The sequence below is a fragment of the Oryctolagus cuniculus genome, chromosome 13, assembly GCF_051225735.1.
Source record: "Oryctolagus cuniculus isolate XC-2025 breed Fujian yellow rabbit chromosome 13, ASM5122573v1, whole genome shotgun sequence".
Classification (NCBI taxonomy): domain Eukaryota; kingdom Metazoa; phylum Chordata; class Mammalia; order Lagomorpha; family Leporidae; genus Oryctolagus; species Oryctolagus cuniculus.
This window is the reverse complement of record NC_142879.1, coordinates 55,893,143-55,908,760: the sequence shown is the minus strand read 5'-3', so window position 1 is coordinate 55,908,760 and position 15,618 is coordinate 55,893,143. Positions and strand designations below refer to the sequence as shown.

At 38.6% G+C, this 15,618-nt stretch overlaps 1 protein-coding gene across 1 annotated transcript in view; it reads left to right on the top strand.

The window, feature by feature from the left end:
- LOC100338257 (WD repeat-containing protein 64) overlaps positions 1-15,618 on the top strand; it is a 144,964-nt gene that overhangs the window by 69,348 nt on the left and 59,998 nt on the right. Inside the window, exon 11 of the mRNA XM_002717339.6 lies at positions 14,846-14,972. Coding sequence (XP_002717385.4) covers positions 14,846-14,972 — 127 coding nt within the window. The remainder of the gene's footprint in view (positions 1-14,845; positions 14,973-15,618) is intronic.

The following is a 15,618-nucleotide window of genomic DNA, read 5'->3' as shown; positions in this document are numbered from 1 at the left end:
TAACCTTCCTTCAAAGTGCTTCATACAAATTTCATCACACCAAGCTTACTAAAGCACTGTGCTGAGTTGGGTGCAAAGCTACATGCCCTCTTGTATACTCTTAAAAGAAAGATTTTCATCCTTCCTTCTAGTTTTGCAGTGATTCCACCAGGATATTATTTCCTCCATCAGTGTCCAAAATTGTATTTCCCCTTCAATTGCAAAAATTGTATGTCTAGTCACAGAACTCAAATGTTGAATGGCTAAGCCACATTTCCTGTTCTTGAAGAGTCGACTAATGTTGAAAAATGCAGAGACCAATATATGCTTACTTTTATTTCATTAGCAAAACCAATGGAACAATGGTTGGCAACCTTCTCAAGCACAGCTTTAATCCCAAAAGCATTTTCTTCCTTTTTTTAAGAAAAGGAGAAATATACTAGTTTTCATGATTTATAACAGATTGCAAATGGGCGTAAAAGTTGCTATTTTTCTAAAATTTTCACTTTGGAAGTGATATGTAGGAACCCGAGAAAAGGCAAAGCATGAAGACTGTGGGTGTGCTTTAGAGCAGTAAGATATGTTTTAAAATCAGGTGCCAAGTTGATAAGCTCAGAGGAAGCCTCTTGGGTTGCTAACCTAGCCCACAGGTGGACTGAGTTTCATCTATCTATGACCACAACCAAAGTATTCTCTTAGGTGAAGATTATGCTACTATCCCATCTTCAGGAAGCTTGGCTAAGAGAATGACTTCTAGAATCAGGCAAACCTAAATTTCAGCCTTGCTCTGACAATTCCTAATTGTGTGCTTGCATGAATGATTGCAAATCAATGAGGAGAATAACAAAGCATCTACCTTACAGAGCTGATGAAAGGCTTAAGTGAGATCAAATAAGTCAAGCATGCAACATTGTACCTCATACGTAGTAAGCCTTTAATAATTGCTAGGAATTATCAGAAAGACGTGCTCTCCTCTCTCCAGGAGTAGTGATAGGATCTGTGTTTATTTATCCCTACTCATCTTGAACCCCCTTTTTGACCATACAAATAGAGATTATCAGTGCAGTTCAGGGCATAGAATAGGGCGAGTCTTTCTTTAAAAATGCTGCAGATGCTACACAGTCATTATAGTCATTTCTTGCTGCCCACTCATCAAGTCTACTTGATGGTTAGATGAGTTCTCTCCACTTTCCTTGAGCCCCTGATACCACTCTCACTCTGAAAGCTACTTCATCTTTTGCTTAATCAACCATTTTGAGCTCACTTTATTGCTTTCCTCTTTTCTACCTCAAAATGTTTATTTTTACCTATACTCTCTTCTATTCCTCCTGTCTCCAAATAAGCTCTTTTATTCCTGCCTAAATCAAATTCCTCTTCTTTATTGTAAGCTAAACACTGTCCTACCAAGAACCTTTTTTTATCAACCATACTTCTCTTCTATGCTGTTTCTCTATCTTCAAGGTTCCTCCTCTTCCTCAGTTGCAAGTCAGTTATTATTATATTCAATTTTTTTAATATCTAAAACTGAGCTTATTTTTCACTTACAGTCTCCTTTTCATAACTTTGATTTTCCCCTAGATGTTACTAGTGTCTTTATTTCCCAATGAACACTGATCCATCTTTAAAGCTACTTTGGACCCTTCTGCCTCCCCAAGTCCTATCACTGCTTAGTCTCAGAGCCTCTGAAACGTATCTCATATTGATCACTTCATTCTTCTTCCCAGAGCCTTGAATTTAGTTCAGACCCTACAAATGCTCTCAGTTGAAGGTGACATATTAGGAAGTACTAATAATTGTACTTCTATCTTAAATATCTTCCCTCCCAAGCTGCCTGGTCCCATGACTCCTCCCTAACCCACTTATAACCTTGTCAGTGCCTTCTTAAATGTCTTTAAACATACATCATGCCTCACAAATAAAGTTCAAATTCTATTGTTAAGGTTCTCTATGGTCTGGAACCAGAATGGCTTTTCAGCTTCATTTCTCCTTGTTTAATTCATCTTCAGACCTTCTAAGCTTCATCAAACACTTTACCTCTTCCACAGGTGCTTTGCTATCTTTGAAACAACTTCTCTGTTCCCAGCTATTCTACTCATCCAAAAATCTAAGAGAAATATGGGGCTCTTTCCCCTTTGGTGAATGAAAAATGTGTAAATCTGAAATAGATCCAGGATACAGATAGGAAAGACCCTTTAAAATATCTGCTACAATTTACATTCTTCTCAGCAGTACATGGAACCTACTCTAGGAGTGACCACATACTAGGCCATAAAGCAAGTCTCAGCAAATTCAAAAGAATTAGAATTATACCATGCAGCTTCTCAGATCATAGAGGAATGAAGTTGGAAATTAGCAACTCGGGAATCCCTAGACCATATGCAAACACATGGAGATTGAACAACATGCTCCTGAATGAACAATGGGTCATAGAAGAAATCAAAAGAGAAATCAAAAACTTTCTGGAAGTAAATGAGGATAACAACACAACATACCATAGCAAAACATATGGGATACAGCAAAAGCAGTGTTAAGAGGAAAGAACTAACTCCAATTCTTCTCAAACTATTCAGAACAATCGAAAAAGTGGGAATCCTCCCAAATTCTTTCTAGGAAGCCAGCATCACCTTAATTCCTAAGCCAGAAAAAGATGCAGCATTGAAAGAGAATTACAGACCAGTATCCCTGATGAACATAGATGCAAAAATCTTCAATAAAATTCTGGCCAATAGAATGCAACAACACATCAGAAAGATCATCCATCCAGACCAAGTGGGATTTATCCCTGGTATGCAGGGCTGGTTCAATGTTCACAAAACAATCAATGGATTAAAGACTTAAATCTATGACCCGACACCATCAAATTATTAGAGAACATTGGAGAAACTCTGCAAGATATAGGTACTGGCAAAGACTTCTTGGAAAATACCCCAGAAGCACAGGCAGTCAAAGCCAAAATGAACATTTGGGATTGATTCAAATTGAGAAGTTTCTGTACTTCAAAAGAAACAGTCAAGAAAGTGAAGAGGCAACCGACAGAATGGGAAAAAATATTTGCAAACTATGCAACAGATAAAGGGTTGATAACCAGAATCTACAAAGAAATCAAGAAACTGCACAACATCAAAACAAACAACCCACTTAAGAGATGGGCCAAGGACCTCAATAGACATTTTTCAAAAGAGGAAATCCAAATGGCCAACAGACACATGAAAAAATGTTCACGATCACTAGCAATCAGGGAAATGCAAATCAAAACCACAATGAGGTTCCACCTCACCCCAGTTAGAATGACTCACATTCAGAAATCTACCAACAACAGATGCTGGAGAGGATGTGGGGGAAAAGGGACACTAACCCCCTGTTGGTGGGAATGCAAACTGGCTAAGCCACTATGGAAGTCAGTTTGGAGATTCCTCAGAAACCTGAATATAACCCTACCATACAACTCAGCCATCCCACTCCTTGGAATTCACCCAAAGAAAATTAAATTGGCAAACAAAAATCTGTCTGCACATTAAAAAAATGTTTATTGCAGCTCAATTCACAATAGCTAAGACCTGGAATCAACCCAAATGCCTATCAACAGTAGACTGGATAAAGAATTTATGGGACATGTACTCTATAGAATACTATACAGCAGTCAAAAACAATGAAATCCGGTCATTTGCAACAAAATGGAGGAATCTGGAAAACATTATGCTGAGTGAATTAAGCCAGTCCCAAAGGGACAAATATCATATGTTCTCCCTGATCAGCGACAACTAACTGAGCACCAAAGGGGAAATCTGTTGAAGTGAAATGGACACTATGAGAAACAGTGACTTGATCAGCCCTTGTCCTGACTGTTGATGTACAATGTAATACTTTATCCCTTTTAGTATTATTTTTGTTCTACTTAATGCTATTGGTTGAACTCTTTAATTAACACAGAATTTTTCTTAGGTGTTTAAATTTAACTGAAAAGAGATCCCTGTTAAATATAAGAGTGGGAACAAGAGAGCAAGGAGATGTACAATTTGGGTCATGCACAATCGGACTTGCCCTAAATGGTGAAGTTAGAAACGTGCCAGGGGATTCCAGTACAATCCTATCAAGGTGGCATGTACCAATGCCATCTCACTAGTCCAAGTGATCAGTTTCAGTTCACAATTGATCACACTGATAGGTCTAAGAGTCAAAGGGATCACACAAACAAGACTAGTGTCTGCTAATACTAGCTGATAGAATCAAAAAGGGAGAGAACGATCCATCATGGGAAGCAGGACACACAGCAGACTCATAGAATGGCAGATGTCCTAAACAGCACTCTGGCCTCAGAATCAGCCCTTAAGGCATTCAGATCTGGCTGAAAAGCCCATGAGAGTATTTTAGGCATGGAAAGCCAAGACACTCTGGCAAAAACAAAAACAAAAACAAAACAAAACAAAACAAAACACCTAAATGAAAGATCTCTGCGATTTGGATCCCAGTGGAAAGAACGGGGCCATCAAAGAAGGAGGTACCTTTCTCTAAAGGGAGGAGAGAACTTCCACTTTGACTATGACCCTGTCTGAATAAGACCGAAATCAGCGAACTCAAAAGGCTTCCATAGCCTTGGCAACTCATGACTAGGGCCTAGGGAGATTACTGACGCCATAAACAAGAGTGTCAAACTGTTAAGTCAACAACAGGAGTCACTATGTACTTACTCCTCATGTGGGATCTGTCCTTAATGTGTTGTCCGAAGTGAAGTAATGCTATAACTAGTACTGAAACAGTATTTTACACTTTGTGTTTCTGTGTGGGTGCAAACTGTTGAAATCTTTACTTAATATATGCTAAATTGATCTTCTGTATATAAAGATAATTGAAAATGAATCTTGATGTTAATGGAAGGGGAGAGGGAGTGGGAGATGGGAGGGGTGCGAGTGGGAGGGAAGTTACGGTGGGGGGAGCCATTGTAATCCATAAACTGTACTTTGGAAATTTATATTTACTAAATAAAAGTTTAAAAAAAATCTGCTACAGTTTGGATATGATTTGTCCATTAAAATTCAGGTGCTGGAAGCCTCATCCTCAAAGTGGTGCTGCTGAGAGTTGCTGAAACTATTAAGAGGTGGGACCTAATGTGCGATAGGTAGACCACTAAAAAATTGCTCTCTGAAGGCAATAATGTAGCTCTGTGAGACCATAGCTAGTCTCCCTGGGAGTAACCCTAGCAACTGAATTTCTTTGACTCTGTGTCTCACTATGTGATCTCTCTCTGCCTTGCCCATAACTTCCACAATGATGCCATCTTCCATGTTTGATGTATCCAGAAGTGCCTCACTAGAACCAAGAGGCTCTGGTGCCATACTCTTTAATCTTCAACTATAATCTAAGTAAACATATTTCTTTATAAAGTATTAGACCTAAGAATTCTGCTATAGCAATTGCAAATGGACTAATACAATACGTTTATGTTTAAGTTGTAAAAATCTGACATCTTTCCTTACTATAGTTCCTTATATGGCTTATAGGGAATTATTATAGGTGATATAAATTCAAGTTGCTTTTTTAAACTACTTTTTGAATAACTGAAAGTATACATGATTGAACGCTTGGTTTCACTACCTTCAGCATTTTCATATCTTCTATCCTTGTTATCCTTCTTGGGACATTCATTAGCTTTTGTGTAAGGTGTGATTTGTAACATTAAGAGTAAGAACTACTTATACCAAAACTTAATTCCAAGAGACTACCAGAGAATCTTCTGGAGAAGACAAAGATTTGTTAGAAAACTTCAATTAATAAATTCTTTTTTTTTTTTTGACAGGCAGAGTGGACAGGGGGGAGAGAGAGAGAGAGAGGGAGAGAGAGAGAGAGAGAGAAAGGTCTTCCTTTGCCGTTGGTTCACCCTCCAATGGCCGCCGCGACCAGCGTGCTGCAGCTGGCACACCGCGCTGATCCGAAGCCAGGAGCCAGGTATTTCTCCTGGTCTCCCATGGGGTGCAGGGCCCAAGGACTTGGGCCATCCTCACTGCACTCCCGGGCCACAGCAGAGAGCTGGCCTGGAAGAGGGGCAACCAGGACAGAATCCGGTGCTCTGACCGGGACTAGAACCCGGTGTGCTGGCGCCGCAAGGCGGAGGATTAGCCTACTGAGCCATGGCACCGGCCAATTAATAAATTCTGATAGTCATCTGGCAAGAAAAAAAATACAAACCAAGAAAAGGGCATATGGTTTGAGATTCAGTATTCAGCTTGCTATGCTTTTTGCTGTGTGTAGGCCTAGGTGCTTTTCTTTGAGTTTGTCACTTCAGGACAGCTCATCAAAAATCATAAAAGGAAGTCTTTGTTGATGGCTGTGAGCCCTGGAAACAAACATACCTACAAGGAGAGGCGTAATTAGTCCCTACACAAAACTTCCTTTTGTTTATGGCTGCCATTCTCTACTTATAATCTTTTCTGTTATTGCATCTTTGCTTACAAGGAGCCATGCTGTTTCAGATTATTTTCCTCCAGGACACTTGTGGTTCAAACAGTATTTCAGAGAGGCTTACAATACTATTCTATCCTCTAGAGTTTCTCCTCACCCTTCTAGTTTTCATGCCCTTGAGACTCCTTCTATACATATTTCCACACACATCTATTATAGCTTATCTGAAGTAACTTTCTCTGGGTATTCTGTTGATGTTAACATCCATTCCTCATAAAACATGGTTCCCAAGAAAGATTAGGGTTGTTCCTTGGTTGGTAAACAAGTTGTGTCTCATGGCTTTCTTTTTGGTAATTCTCACTTCCTCCTATGTTAATGTGTGTCAAGTCATTAGAAAGAATGAGGTATATCTAAGTAGATACATATGCCCTGATATAGATATGAAATCTTTTATAAGAGAAAAAAATGGAATTAAAAGATAAGCTTATTTTTGTGCCAAAAATTGAAATCATTGCAAGGTTGTTTCACAATACAGAATTTCCATGAACTTTTGAAAATCCCCTTTATGTGGTCTCATTTAATGTGAACTCTAGAGATAAGTAGTGGTATTATTCCCTCACAAATAAAAAGTAAGTCTCATAGAACTTAAGTGATTTGCCAAGGTCCCATAACTATTTGTGGTGCTACAGGATTCAACTGAAATAATCTGTCTTGAAAGGCAGTATCTAAGCCGGCGCCGTGGCTCACTAGGCTAATCCTCCACCTTGCGGCACCGGCACACCGGGTTCTAGTCCCGGTTGGGGCGCCGGATTCTGTCCCGGTTGCCCCTCTTCCAGGCCAGCTCTCTGCTATGGCCAGGGAGTGCAGTGGAGGATGGCCCAGGTGCTTGGGCCCTGCACCCCATGGGAGACCAGGAAAAGCACCTGGATCCTGGCTCCTGCCATCGGATCAGCGCGGTGCGCCGGCTGCAGCGGCGGCCATTGGAGGGTGAACCAATGGCAAAGGAAGACCTTTCTCTCTGTCTCTCTCTCACTGTCCACTCTGCCTGTCAAAAAAAAAAAAAAAAAAAAAAAAAAAAGGCAGTATCTTCAAACAATTATTACCTTAACAAGTGCAATTAAGGAACCCAGAGAAAATAACAGGTAGGGAGGAGAGCTGTTTAAATTTGTTCGCTCAGTACATTTAATAATTTGGTAATGAAAGCGTTCATTTTAAAAATATATTCTGGCTGTCACCATTTCACTTTGTATTTGCCAATTATCACAGAAAAGATGTGAGATAAAATTAACAGATTTAGTTTCATACACATTGCTAAACATATTTTTGTACTTAAGCTATGTGTAAGAATTTAATAAATACATATATTTTAAGATTTATTTATTTGAAAGTCAGATTTACACTGAGAAATAAGGAAAGGCAGAGAGAGAGAGAGAGAGAGAGAGAGAGAGAGGTCTTCCATATGCTGGTTCACTCCCCAATTGGCCGCAACGGCTGGAGCTGCGTTGTTCCAAAGCCAGGAGCTTCTTCCAGGTCTTCCCACGCAGGTACAGGAGCCCAAGGACTTGGACCATCTTCCACTGCTTTTCCCAGGCCATAGCAGAGAGCTGGAACAGAAGTGGAGCAGCTGGGCCTTGAATTGGTGCCCATATGATATGGTGGTACTGCAGGTGGCAGCTGTACCAGCTATGCCACAGCTCAGGCCCCAATAAATATATTTTAATTGAATTCCCTACACACATAATATTGAGTGCCTTCCATTTGCACTGCACTGTCATACAAACCCCAATCTTCAAATACATCATTTGTCTCTATTACTATGATAACTCCTAAAACAGTTTCATAATCTCAAACATCTTTAGGCTCTTCCCATGCAAAATCATTTAATCCATTGAGTGACCCTGATTTGATTCATTTGGGGAATAAAATCTTATTAACCTCTTGTAGCCATAGCGTAAAATTAGGAAGGCAAGCCAAATCCCAATTTCCCTTGACAAGTCAAAAAATAGTAAATTCCCCCATGTCCCTCATTCTATCAAAATGATGCTGCGATTCTAAGGATTTCATCTACAGCTAAAATCTGAAGATGCAATATTCATCATGGCATGATGTTCAATTTTCCATTGCTATGAAGTATAACTATTTGTCCTCTACTGATTCTTTTGCCTAGACCTGATCCATTCAAAAATAGTAATAATGCTTCTAATATTTTTGCATCTCTGGCATCTAACCCAGAATCCTATAATTATCTGATGTACAATAAATTGTGAATTATGTGTGTCTTTTTAGCATTGTACCTTTTTATAACTAGAGGTACCATTTTTTATATTTATACCTGAGACTCCTAAAAATTCATAAATTCTATAGTAGGAACTCTATGATAAATAGACATCAAGAGAAAAATGGATCCTTTATTAGTGCACTTATGATAATAGCAATTGACAAGAATTTCACAAGAAGAAAACCCAGGAAACACAGTTGGATCAAAATAATCCTTACTTCTGGTGCACATACACATATCTATTTTTCAAATTTCTGTTTCACCATTATTTATTAATTATTCCTCAAAAAAGGCTGCAAGCAGTCTTTCACTTGTCCTTGCCTTTGATATTTTGTGACTAGTGACTTTAGTTTCCATTTTACCCTCAAAGCTTAATCATACTTAAAAATGAACATTTTTCTCAATGTTAAAAAAGGCCTTTCATATAACTCTTGCATTCCCAATTAATTTAAAATCATCATTTTAATTCTTGTTGTTACTAGAAGCTGAATTTTTTTGTAATTTCAGTTTATATGCACATGTGTAATAAATAATTTAGAAATTATAAATATTCCAGTTTGCCACTCTAGGGCTTCTTTAGTGAAAGCTTCTGGAGAAGAAACTCTTCTGATTTTCTCTCTATAGCAACTCCATCTCCTTCTGAAATGTCCTGTCTCTTGCTTTCTTCTTAAAGTCCTTCAGGGCTGACCTGGCTCCACTTCTTTGCTATCAGCTTTGAAGCACTAAAACCTACCACAAGAATACTGTTGACTTCTGGGGGAATAACTGAACGTAGAGGACTAGCACTGGGGGAGCCTAATTGTTATTAGGCTCCCGTCACCAAAAAGTAACTGACACAGGATGACCACCTAGGAATGACGTACAGAGATTATGTTTTCTGAAACATTTTCCTTGACTACAAAACAGCGTTGGTGCAGGTGTTCAACCTCACAGTTAAGACACTGGTTAGGATACCTACATCTTATATCAGAGTATCTGGGTTTGATTCCCAGGTCTAGCCCCCAATTCCATCTTCCTGCTGACGCAGACCCTGGGAGCAGTAGTTGGGCACTTGCCACCCAAGTGAGGGACCTGGATTGCCTTCCTGTCACCTGGCTCCAGACCAGGTCCTGCCCTAGGTATTGTGGTTATTTGGGAAGTTATTGAACAGATGGGAGCTCTCTCTGTGCGTGTTTCTGCTACCTAAATAAAAAAAAAAATGTATTGGGTATTTATCCAGTATAAAGCCACTGTAACCTCCTGTCGGACCAAGACAGAGAAACTAAGCAAACAGATCAAAAACCCACTAACCCCAACCATATTACACCTGATCTTAGCCAAAAGGCCAAGAAGTGATAACCCCAACCATATTAAACAGAATACATAGACAGTGAGGAAATAGAATCAGATCAGATGTTTCTCCTCTTTCAAGGAAGTTATAGTCTAATAGAAAAGGTCACTGGATAATAGCTAAATGCTATTAATATAGATAGGTATTGGGGCTGGTGCTGTGGCTCAATGGGTTAATGCCTGGCCTGAAGCACCGGCATCCCATATGGGTGCCAGTTCTAGTCCCGGCTGATCCTCTTCCAGACCATCTCTCTGATATGTCCTGGGAAAGCAGTGGAAGATGGCCCAAGTCCTTGGGTCCCCGCACCCACGTAGGAGACCCGGAAGAGGCTCCTGGCTTCTGGTTTCGGAGAGGCGCAGCTCCGGCCGTTGTGGCCATCTGGGGAGTGAACCATCGGATGGAAGACCTCTCTCTCTCCCCCTCCCTCTCCCTCTCCCTCCCCCTCCCCCTCTCCCTTTCCCTCTGCTCCTCTCCTCTCTCTGTGTAACTCTGACTTTCAAATAAATAAATAAATCTTTAAAAAATATATAGATAGGTATTACAAAACCTAGATGAAGACCATTTAAATTGAAGAAAGTGAAAAATGGAAATTGTTCAATGGACACAAATTGTTATTGAGTTATTGCTAATTTTGAAGAAACACCATGTGTTTATTCTGAGTATATGTAAGTGTCTCTAACAGTTTTATTTAATATGTTTTCTTCTATATTTAAAATATAAATATTATAGTGAATATATTCTCCTTTAATTTTCTTTTATTTTCCTCAACCCTGTATTTTGAGACTTATCCATGATATCATATATAGCTCTGGTTATTTTAACTGTTTTGTGGTATTCTGTTTGATTAATGCATACCATTTTATTTATCCAGGTTGGCCAATGAATTTTTTAAAAATATTTATTTATTTATTTGAGAGGTAGAATTACAGACAGAGAGAGGGACAGAGAGAAAGGTCTCCATCCACTGGTTCACTCACAAAATGACTACAACAAAGACAGAAGCAGGAGCTTCTTTCAGGTCTCCCACATGGGTTCAGGAGCCCAAGCATTTTGGTCATATTTCACTGCTTTCTCAGGTTATAAGCAGAGAGCTGGATCAGAAGAGGTGCAGCCAGGACATGAACTGGTGGCCATATTGATGCCAGCACTGCAGGCAGAGGCTTAGCCTACTTCACCACAGCACTGGTCCCACCAATGAATGCTTGATATTTTATTTTTTCTATTCTCTGTGTTTTTGTTTTTGTTTTTTAATTTTTATTTATTTATTTATTTTTGACAGATAGAGATAGTAGGTGAGAGAGAGAGAGACAGAGAGAAAGGTCTTCCTTCTGTTGGTTCACCCCTCAAATGGCTGCTACGGCCGGCACTGCGCCGATCCAAAGCCAGGAGCCAGGTGCTTCCTCCTGATCTCCCATGCAGGTGCAGGCTCCCAAGAACTTGGGCCATCCTCCACTGCTTTCCCGGGCCACAGCAGAAAGCTGGACTGGAAGAGGAGCAACCGGGACTAGAACTCAGTGCCCATATGGGATGCCAGCTCCATAGGCGGAGGATTAGCCAAGTGAGCCATGACGCCGGCCCCTCTGTGTCCTTGTGATTGTTGCTTTTGTTGAATAGAGGTTTTCAATTTTAGTTTAAATTCATCAGTCTTTTATTGTTCGAGATTTTTGTGCTTATTTAGGAAATTCTTCCCAACTCTTAAGTTCTTAAATTCACAAAGATACCTTTTTCTATATTTTTCTAAAAATTGAAGACTCCTTTTAATATATAGGTCTGTATGTATGCGTATGTGTGTGTCTGTCCCTCTGGGTCTCTGTGTTTGTCTCTATATGCTCACTCCTCCCAGTCTACATTATCTTCCACCTGTCCACTTGTTCTGGAAGTTTTAGCCAGAGCCGTTAGGTGAGAAAAAGAAATCAAAGGGATACAAGTTGGAAAGGAGGAAGTCAAATTGTCTCTGTTTGCAGATGACATTTTCCTATATAAAAGGGGAGCAACAGACTCTACTAAGAGACTACTGGAACTCATAAGAGAGTTTCCTAAGTTGTAGGATATAAAATCAACACACAAAAATCAATAGACTTTGTATATTCAACAGTGCTGTGGCTGAGAAAGAACTGGTAAGTAAGTACAATTCACAATGGCTACAAAATGTAAATGCCTTTGAATAAATTTAACTAATGATGTGAAAATCCTCTACAAAGAAAATTTAAAAACATTAAAGAAAGAAATAGAAGAAGACACATAAATGGAAAAATCTTACATGTTCTTGGGTTGGAATAATTAATATAATCAAAAGTCCATACTACCCAAAACAATTTATGGTTTCAATGTGATCGCAATCAAAATACCAATGACCTTGTTTGTAGATCTAGAAAAAAATGATACTAAAATTCATATGGAAACACAAGAGACCCCAAATACCTAAAGCAATCTTATACAACCAAAACAAAGCTGGTGGTACCCCAATACATGATTTCAAGACATACTACAGGGCAGTTATAATCAATATAGCTGGGTACTGGCAAAAAGCAGACATGTAGGCCAATGGGTCAGAACAGAAACCCCAGAAATTAACCCATGCAGTTAAAACCAACTAATCTGATAAACAAGCTAAAATTAATCCTTGGAGAAAGGACAGCCTCTTCAACAAATGAACATAGATGCAGCTCAAGAAACTGAAAAACAACAAAACAAACAATCCAGATAAGAAATGGGCAAAGTACATGAACAGGCATTTTTCCAAAAAATGAAGCACAAATGGTCAATAGACACATAAAAAAAATCTCAGGATAACTATCACTCAGGGAAATGCACAATGAGGTTTTATCTCAACCCCATTCAATTGGCTATCATCCAAAAATAAAAAAAAATAAATTCTGGGGCTGTTGTTAAGGTGCCTGCAGCAACGACATCCCATATTTGTGCCAGTTCATGTCCTGTCTTCTCTTTTTCCAATCCAGCTCTCTGCTCTGGCCTAGAAAAGCAGTAGAAGATGGCCTAAGTCCTTGGGCCCCTGCACCCATGTTGGAGACTCAGAGGAAGCTCCTGGCTTCTGGCTTCAGATTGCCTCAGCTCCAGCTGTTACAGCCATTTGGAGAGTAACTGGCGGATGGAAGACCTTTCTATCTGTCCCTCTCCCTGTCTGTAACTCTACCCCTCAAATAAACAAATAAAATCTCTTTAAAATTGAAAAAAATGCTGGCAAGCACGTGGAGGGAAAGATATATTAGTCCACTGTTGGTGGGAATGTAAACAGCATTCATATATGAAGTTATATATACTGACTCACATGTATTGGGGTACCTCCAGCTTTGTTTTGGTTGTATAAGATTGCTTTATATGAAGTCAGTGTATGCTCAGAAATCTGAAAATAGATCTACCATATGACCCAGACACTCTACTCTTGGGAATTCACCCAAATGAAATGAAGTCAGTATATGAACGAATTATTTGTACCACCATGTTTATTGTAGCTCAATTCACAATAGCTAAGATTGGAATTAATACAGATGTCCATCAATTGATGACTGGAGAAAGAAAATGTAGTGTATATATACACTATGGAATACTACTCATTCATTAAAAGAATAAAATCCTGTCTTTTGCAACAAAATTTATGCAACTGGAAACCATTATGCTTAGTGAAATAAGTCAGTCCCAAAAAAGACAAATATCATGTTTTCTGTGATATGTTGTAGTTAATATAGATACAAAAAATGTATAGGAATGAAACAGACATCTTGGGATTTGATTGTTGTAAAATTTTTAGTCCTTGTTTACACTTCTATGTAACTGTGGTCTTTACACTTCTTACTTGTTATACATTATGATTAGTACTGCATTAAATCTGTGATTATAAGGTGGTCTGAAATTATATATTTGCAAAAATTAAATAAGAAAAAGGAAGGAAGGAGGGGGATTGAGGGAAGGAGGGGGATTGAGGGAAGGAGAGGTTGAGGGAGGGACTTATGGTTATCTTGTTGTAATTGTACCTGTGAAATAATAAAATCGGTTCTCTTTATATTAATAAAAATTTTTAAGAAACCAAAACTTCTTATCAGATGATTATATATATTTCTATAAAATAACCACCCATTTCCACAATCAATATTTTGATTGAATAGGTTAATAATAACTATTATAATATGAAAATATTATTTACAGTTAAAGCATGATTAGGAAACGTAATCCTTGGTCACACTTATCTGAAATTTAATTGCATCATAGCTTGCTAAAAATAATTTAAAAGACTAAGATCAGTTATTATGGGTGACAAAGTGTAAATTTGACCTAGTTTGGCTGAATTTGTACTTCATTGTTCTTTCTATTCTAAATTCATAAATTCAAGTCCTATTTGAATAATTACATAATTCTCTTTCTTCCCTCAAAGGAGAGCTCTAATCCAATTTCCCATACTCTTCCTACATCTACTTTGTCCTCTAAAACTGATTTTTATAATTTGTACACTCTAGGCAAGAGGAAAGGAAACATTTCTAAGGTATTCCTTCACTCATAACTCATGAAAGGGAAATTTGAAAACATCCATCTGAAATATAAATATTCTGTTTGTTCATCTAGAGTAGAAAGAGAAATGTGACTTGAACAAGCAATAAACACATGTTCTGTCCCAGAAAATCCAGTTCCTAAAGATATATACTTATGTAAAGCTTGAATCACTATTGCTAATTTCCTCTGATATAAACCAATATTCAAATTGGAGCTTGGCAAATGTGTGTTCATGATGTCAATTATACTTTTTGGCAAATTTATAAAAGCATATTAAAAACTCTAAAAATGTTTTACCTAAATGTCTTGGAAGGGTAAAGAATAAACAATACTGAACTATGTTTTTCCATCCCAAGGTTTTCAGGGTGTGGGATATACAGACTCTCTCGCTACTTCAAATCTTCCATGATACCCAGGGAGGACCAGGAGACATGCAGATTTATTCTATGATATATGATGCCAATCATGGCATGCTCATAACAGGTAAGCGTACCCAAATAATGGCAAATGAAACTCATATCTTGATTTTAACCTCCTTTAAACTAGCATTTGAGCACTAACTAGGAAAAAAAAACCAGAAAGAGAAATTACAAACCATAGCTAACCAAAGTAGATTTTTATTTCAATTCTATTCTTCCCCATCTTTCCATGGCCAAGTAGAGGATATGTATAACTGCATATATCTAAAAATACCAAGTCAGTGCTGTAAGTTCTTGAACCTAGGGATGCATGACCTGAACTTAAGCAGAAAAAGATGATGTAATCTGTTGCTAAATATAGTGCAAATCTAGCTCCCATGCTATGCTCAGTTGTTGAGGTTCTCAGAACAGGTATGTGATCCTATCTTCGAGCAGCTGCAACAGCACACATCGGCATGATCCCCTTTCTACAGAAAAGCAATATGGCCCCATGCATTCTGGAAGTGAGTCAGTAGCTCAGATCAAGGACTGTACTGACCCTTCCACTTGCCTTTGCCTCTCAGCAAAGACCAGAGGGAGGACAGAGTCTAGGATGACAGAACTGGACAGATACCAATACAGAGACAAGGGGCCCTGCTAAGCACTTAGTTTGAACACCATTCATAAGTGTATCCTTAAACTTTAGAAGAAAAACAAATGATACTACCAAT